At 42.2% G+C, this 7573-nt stretch overlaps 1 protein-coding gene across 1 annotated transcript; it reads right to left on the bottom strand.

Annotated features, from left to right (window-relative positions):
- Positions 1-3702: 3702 nt before the first annotated feature.
- Positions 3703-6069, bottom strand: c6h19orf67 (chromosome 6 C19orf67 homolog). The gene is made up of 10 exons (XM_030092914.1): positions 5976-6069; positions 5677-5833; positions 5448-5586; positions 5303-5331; positions 5042-5185; positions 4346-4490; positions 4187-4246; positions 4098-4114; positions 3933-4067; positions 3703-3829 (listed from the first exon to the last, which is right to left on the bottom strand). Exons 1-10 carry the CDS (start codon positions 6067-6069, stop codon positions 3703-3705), a joined length of 1047 nt encoding a protein of 348 aa, XP_029948774.1.
- Between the last annotated feature and the right edge of the window lie 1504 nt (positions 6070-7573).

Below are 7573 nucleotides of genomic sequence, written 5' to 3'. Positions count from 1 at the left end.
CCCTGGAGAGCAGCCTGTGGCCCAGCCTGCTGCCGCCGCTCACCCCGCCCTCCGCCACCGTCACCTCCGTCAGCAGCTTCTCCCCGGAGGCCACCGGCAGCTCGCCGCAGGGGGAGTGGACGGTGGTGGAGCTGGAAACGCATCACTGAGCGACTCCGCCTCCTCCTCCTGCTGCGGGCAGGAACAAAACACACACACATTGAAGAAATGGCACGTTTCCACCACTGGTTCACACAAATACTCACCTGTGAAGGGCAGCTGTATGGATTGAGGTGGTAGAATTTTAAATAAGTACTTCACACTGATTCAAGAATTTTTGGGAGCTGAACTTGATGTCCATCACGTTACACACACAACACAAGTCGGTTATTTAAACTATTTACAACACGACATCTTGTCAGAGTACACATTACCATCATAAACAGATGTAAAAATGAAAGAAAATGAAATATTCACTCTATTTGTTTGAAAGGAGTCACACTGACAGGTTGCTTACCACTTCCGGTTGAGATACTGATATTAATGACTGTACTGTTAAGACAAGCACACCCACACACACTCATGCTGCTCGGTGCTGCAGCTTTTGCTGTCTCAATTTTTTAATAGATAAAACTGATGCAAAAAAAATAAAAAAAAAATAACAGACTCTCAGGCAGCAGGGATTCTGTCCTGTAAGATAAACACCCCAAGAACAGGCAGCGATCCCCAGAAAGAGTGTAATGAATTCAGGAAAGAGGGTGGAAAACGTTTGGAATCATCAGGATTCTGTATCAATAAAGGGAAGAAGTAGAAAAACTGGAATGAATTTCCAACATAACTTCTACTGTAATAAAATCCCTTAAACTTATAAGTTAAAAAAAAATGTAGGCCTGCAGATGATTTTTATTAAACAGATGTGATTCATGTGAATGGCTTCATCACATCTGTGATCGTTTAAAGTTCAGTGCTGCACTAAAATTGACACTGAAAGCGTTTAAAGATCAACGTGTGAGATGACCTTTAGGGCACCTGAAATACTTGAATATGTTGAACCCTGGGAAGCACCTGCTATTTGGATATTCTGTTGGAGAAACCTAAAAATCCGACTTTTAAAAACAATGAGATAGATTCTTCTCTGGATTTCTGTTCCTGTGTGTACACCACTTTTATTATCTGCATTTTCTCTACGAATCCAACGACGGTGCCACTTCTCTCGATACTGAGCATATCTATGTGATGATGGATTTTCTGACGAGTTTACTGTTCTTAGTTTTGTACAAAAAAGAAGTACACTCTTTCATCATTAAATCACAGTTTATATTTAATCCCTTAAATCTATAGATTGCCTATTTTATTATGCAACGCTGTGTACTAGTGGTGCAGTGGTTCGCTGTGTCAACACTCAGCAGGAACCTGGATCCAAACCCGCTTGATCATGAGGTTTTGCTTTGAAGAGTTTCCATGTTCTTCCTGATCCTGAAGGCTTTTCTTCAGGTAAATCTGTTTATTAGACAGTGATATCTTCACTTTACCCGTTAAAGGAGCCTGGATCTCATATCTCCACGTCAAACTGGGAAGCCACGCGACCGCTCGCAGAATCCCACAATGCTTCACTGCTGATGCTGAGTCTCTGTGCCATGTGTTGCACACGCACAAACCGACGGTGCCAAACGGCCAACATCGATCAAAGGAGACTGATCGCGGACGAACCCGTTCAAAACGAAGCCATACCTGTTTGTTTCCGTGTTTACACTCATCCTCGTCGCCTCCTTCCCCCAAGAAAGAAAGAGAGAAAAGAGCTCCGACGGCACTCAAGGGTTGCCGTCTTTGTGAAGTGGACTGTGGTGATTTCTGAAGCCTGAGGCTCTTTTCAAACCCACACTGAAGCAAACCTGAAATGAAGGAGCTGATCTCAGTCTGCTGTGTTGACCTCTACCAAAGGTCACCGTCACCACTGACCCGTATTTCCCTTTCGAACACTGGATTTAGGCACTAATGGGAAAATAACTGGTTGGTATTTAAATTAAATATGGCGGAGGGTTTGTTGTTTTCTCGGTCTCTGACCTGTAGCCCAACATTTACGTTTCAGTAGATGTCTTCTTTAGATTAGGAGAGTTTCCTTTAATTTCTACGAGGCGCTCGGACTGAACCGATACTGCTGTGAAGGTCAGGGGTCACGTGACTGTGTGACAGGAGGATTTTATTTACTTTTTTTAGTTTTTTTTTTTTAATAAAGCAGGGCTAAAGCTGAGTCGATTTGATATCAGGTTACTTGACGTATTAATGGTGTCGTCGTCGATACTGTGTGTGAAGAGTGTGTTTGTTGCTGGCTGTAAATGTTCATAGCTGTGCTACGTGTCGATCTGTATCTGAATACTTCGCGTGTGTGTGTGTGTGAGACAGTGCTGTTGAAAGCTGTCACAGTGAGCTACACGACGGTTTCACTGGTTCAAACAAAAGCAGAAATATTTGTTTATTTTGCCTTTAAATCAGTTCTTCAACCTTAATCTCTCAGACACACATATTTCAGATTAAATACAGAGAAGAAAGTCAGTTTGCAATGTTTTAATGAAGTCACTGTGATGACAATAAAGCAAAAAAAGAGGCAAATAGACATTTCCACAGAAAAACTTTTTTTTTATTGCAAATCAGATGAAAATCTAAGAAATGTATATATAAGTAACAAGGTGAAAATACAATACAAAAACAATTTTCTCCACTTTACGTAAACTGGAACTCACATTTTCAAATACAATAAGTGAAAAGAATTTTATTCCCAAATAGTGAAAAAGTGAAGCGTTGTATCACCAATTCGATCAACCATTTTGTGTTTTTCATTCCAATTTTCCAAAAATAAACTGACTTAATTCTCAATTTTTTTTTTTTTAAAAAAAACCTTTGCTGTCTATTTCCTGACACTGCATCAATACTGTTTTTTGTTTTTTTTTGTCTGCTTGAGAAGAAACCAGCCGTGTGTCGGTTCAGGACACGTCGGTCTCACAGCAACGTTTTCACCGTCTGTCGATTTGTTTTCAGGACTGATCACTGTAAGGAAACTTTACTTTTGTACTGCAGAGTTTTAGGAGTATTGTAGCCCATTTGAGAGTTTTATCTAGATTTTTATTGAGTAGAGAATGAAGGATGTTGGGTGTAAACGGTTAATTTGTGATGAACTGCCTTTCTTGATGTCCATTTAACTGAACCGAGGAGTTGAATGGTTACAGTGAACACAGTCGGATGGACTTTTTCTGTTTTTTTTTTTTTTTTAAGTAGTTTGGCACAAAGTTGTTGATTCCCTCCTGTGGATGTTAATTTATTTGAAGTAAAGCCTCTGTGTGTGATCCTTTAATTGTCTCTATGAAATGAAGTAAAAACTTGCTCTCGGGGCTCAAATGATGGCAGCTTATTACTCCTGTTGACAAATCCGTCACTGTCTGTAATTTCTTCTATGTAAATAAAATGTTTTTTTTTAATTAAAAAAAAAGTCTGAACTTCTTTACGTTAGTGAACATCTCCAACAAGTCTGTAAAGTGCAATTAAACTTATAAAATCTTCTACAAAACATATGAACACGTGTAAATCTAAGCAACAATATGTAGTTTGTTTTTTTTTTTTGTTTGTTTTTAGTAAAACACTTCCCTATTCTAAAAACAAGTGCAAAACTAAAATTCACACTAAACCTGAGAATCTGTCACGAGCTGAACACGTGTGCTCTGCTGCAGGCTACTGGTGCTGGGTCTGTGACAGCAGCAGTTGATGCATGTAGTCGGTGGCGCTGGAGCTGGACGGCTCATCTCGGCCCAGATCCACCAGTTTGACGTACTGTCCCAGAGAGACGCCACACAAGATCCTGAACACACACACACACACAAATACAAACAGGGCACATGATGAGTGCTGGAGTTCCACGCAGGTTAGCGAGATGTTGTTTCTTCATGTCAGCAGCAGCATACCAGTAAAACGTAGTCTCCGCGTCGGGGTCCGGGAGCACCTGCCCCCACCGTCCGATGGACCACTGCCCCGCCGCGTTCCCCTTGGATTCTACTATCCCTTCTTCTTCGATCACATCCTCGTAACACAGGAAGTACCTTTAAAAGAGACAGAGGCAGCAGTGAGACAGAGGCTGGCGCTTCACCTGACAGACACGCAGAAACGTCTCAACTCACAAGTCCGTGTCTCCATCTGTCTCCTCTGGTGGCTGCTGCTGCTGCTGCTGCTGCTCACCCTCCTCCTTCTTCTGCTCTTCACTCTCCGCTTTCCTCTGCTGCTCATCACTGTCCTCTTTCTTCTTCTTCTTCTTCTTGTGCTGCTGCTGCTGCTGCTGCTGCTGCGGCTGCGGCTGCGGCTGCGGCTGCGGCTGCGGAGCTTCTCGAAGTCTTTCCACGTTCCAGCGCATGCGTTTGAACAACCCCGTGTTCATCTGGGTCGAGTACGGCGACAGCTTGCAGTAGCGGAAGGAGGTGACCCTCAGCTGGCCTAGCTGACTGCTGCCGATGCAGAAGTGAGACAACCTGATAGATTCAACAGGAAAGAAAACGGAGCGATCACTGTCAATTACTTCATGTGTTTGTAAAAGACAGTGAGCATGGATACAAGATGTTCACATCAGGTGCAAACTGCAAGCACAATAATAGTGAATGAACTGCATTCTTTCAACTTCATCGTTACTGTCGAGGTTTGGAGTTTAACAGAAAAATTCTCAAACAGCAACATGAGCGAAAAAAAGTAAACGGTTTATTTCATCAATTCCTCTTTAGACTAAATGTGCAGCTATACATGCATCCCCGTCTCTCTGCAGGTCAGTGTGAAAAATTAAAAAAAAAAACTTCTGAATGCAGCATCTGTAGCTGTGAGAAGTGAGCATCTGCATGGGTATGGGCTCCCTGGATGGACAAAAAGGTTACATGTCAACAAGTGTACTCAGGTGACGTCAACCAAGAAAGCCTGAAGCGAGCATTTCATCGCTGACAGCCTGTGTTCAAACGGGTAATTTACAGTAGAGACCAAGAGGAATGAAACAGGGATGAACTGGAATCGTGTCAATGAATGCACTGGCGTTTACCCCAGCGGGTCGCTCTCATCCACACTGAACAGGTTTTCGTCGGCGCAGGTCAGCAGCAGCTGCTCCATGCTGTCACACAGCTGCTGAGAGAACTTCAAAAGCTGCACACAAAGACACAAACACGGTCCAGTGGAAGCGTGATGTCTCCATCCAGCAGACACAAGAAGGCCTCACATCCAGCAGGAAATCTGAGCACTTCTCAACACACGTTCAGAATCTCTCACACACTTTGAACTGTGGAAATATCATAAAGAAAACTACTTTTTCAGGTTTTGTGACACCACTCTGCACTGAAAGAAACGTGATAGTTCTAAACAAATGAGATTAATATGGCCTCCGAGGTAAAACGTGTTTGAAGCCTCTGCTTTAAACGGCTCACACACACAGCCACCAGGAGAGTGTGTACCTTGGAGCAGATCTCCACGGGCAGGTGCTGGGACGTGGTGTTCCTGGCTGAGGACTCCACGCTGTTAAAGAAGGTTAGAGAGTTGCTGAGCAGCTTCCGGGCGGCCCTCGTCACAAGATCCTTGTCTCTATAGGACCTCCTGCAATCACAGGATGAAACAAACAATGAAATAGTGACAACAAAAGCGATGAGAAGACAGGCGGATGGATGACTGATCCGTGTGGATTGCCTCTTGACGGTCTCCTGGATAGTCTTGGACTGACTGAGGAGCACCAGGAGCCTCTCGTTGACGGCCTGCAGCTTCTTCATCAGCGCGTCGTCCACCCAGCTTGGACCGGGAGAGGGCGACAGACACTCCAGAGAGGGCGCCGGAGACGGCGCCAGCGCTGGGACACAGTTTCACATCAACAGGAGGAAATTACAGATGGTATCAGGCAGAGTTACAGCCATCGGGGGGATTCGGGGGTTTGAGTTCGAAGGAAGTGAGTCACACCAAAAAAGCAGGCACCACGATAAGAGTTAACCGACCTGTCACTGAAGAGGCCTGCTGGGGGGCGCTGCTGCCGGACGCCTCCGCGGCCTCCTGCTGCTCGGTTCCCGGCGGGGAGGTGTCCATTTCCATCGGAATAGAAGCCATGCTGCTTGTTGTAGATGACCAGAGTTCACTCACTAGCGGCCTCGCTTAACGACCAAACTTAACCAGTGTGATAAAATGTAAAAAACCCTCTTAATAAAAACGAAAAAAACAACAACGAAAAAACAACCCGGTGCGAAAAGAGGCCAGCTAGCGGAGAGCGTCCGGGCTCAGCGCATGGCGTCGGTTAGCATTAGCATTAGCATTAACAGCCTTGACGTTTCACGCAATAAACTTCCTGCTTGGAGGAAGTTCGCTTTAAAAAATTTCCTTTTAATTTCTGTTGATTAATTTATTTACATGTATCATATTAAAATAAATAATACAAGAAAAAAAATATTTTGGAAAAGTCACTTAAACTATTTTTTTTCCTTCCAGGGGCGGATGCTGAGAGTTTTCATTTGAGGGCACCCGAAGTGACAAGTGACTGTTTAATGTTTACACTACTTAGAGGAAATAGACGTTTTGATTGTTCATTTGGTGAATTTATTGATTGACTTGTTCAGCTTTTGTTAGTTTTTTCTCTCATGAACAAGATACAGAGAAACTCATTCATGCATTCATTTTTTGGAGGCTGTATTATTGTTACAATGTGCTTTTTTCTGTATTTACTGAAATTCTATTACTGTAAAAGTCTTTGACTCCGTTATGATTTGGTATATATCATTTCCTCAGGGAGGTACTTGAACAGATATTTTTTCATTTGAGTATATAGTTGACATCAGCATGCTAAATTGATTATTGAAATATTTCAATACTTCGAAGAGGTTAAAATAGCTCTTCATCTTGCAGAAAACTTCAGCTTCAGTATAAACTAACTCCTAACCTTCCATCTGCTTTTTTTGAGTCATTACTACTATGATTCATTTACTACTTCTAGTGAATTTGTTTTTTGTTCCCTTAAATGTTTAATGGCTTTTTTCAATAGACAAATGCTTTAGACATTCACTTATTGACAGTATGTTCTTTGTCTTTGTGCTGTACATTGGTAGATTATGCTGAATAATGAAAATATGTCATAATATAAACAAGATTAACATGTAATATCAATTTGGATTTTAAAATGAAGTCAAACAATACAGTTCCATTGTCATAATGTAACTCAGAGCTGTGATAAAAATGGAAACAAATACTAGAAATGTAAATCTTAAAATAAATTCTTGTTATTAAACAGAAACTGAACAAGTGGCATGAGTGTATGTGGTGTGTGTAATGTGGATATGCAACTGATAAAAATGGGTGTAACCTGCACAAAGTTAGTAAGCAACCAAACTCAGTCACGCTTGAATTGTTTATGAAGGTTAGAAACAATATTTGTGTGAAAACTGGATTTCATGGTACTTTTATCATATTATATTCTGACTGTAAATTACCCATTTTATTGCCAACTCAGACCGCACAGATTTCCATTTCAAGCATCTGCAGGACATATGGAGTGAATCCCGATTAGTCTGTTCCTGCCTCAGACTTTTCTTACTACTGGAATAGTTTC

This window comes from Salarias fasciatus, chromosome 6 (assembly GCF_902148845.1).
Source record: "Salarias fasciatus chromosome 6, fSalaFa1.1, whole genome shotgun sequence".
Lineage (NCBI taxonomy): Eukaryota > Metazoa > Chordata > Actinopteri > Blenniiformes > Blenniidae > Salarias > Salarias fasciatus.
Note: the sequence above shows the minus strand (reverse complement) of the source record. Positions and strands in the feature narration are given on the sequence as shown.

What these genes read in the sequence shown, in the direction of transcription:
- c6h19orf67 (XM_030092914.1), bottom strand. Translation starts at nt 6,069, where the DNA reads ATGGAAATGGACACCTCCCCGCCGGGAACCGAGCAGCAGGAGGCCGCG. An exon ending in CCGTGGAGATCTGCTCCAAG is followed by an intron (nt 5,332 to 5,447) that starts GTACACACTCTC and finishes CGTTTCTTTCAG; the next exon opens with TGCAGAGTGGTGTCACAAAA. An exon ending in GATGAGAGCGACCCGCTGGG is followed by an intron (nt 4,491 to 5,041) that starts GTAAACGCCAGT and finishes TGAATCTATCAG; the next exon opens with GTTGTCTCACTTCTGCATCG.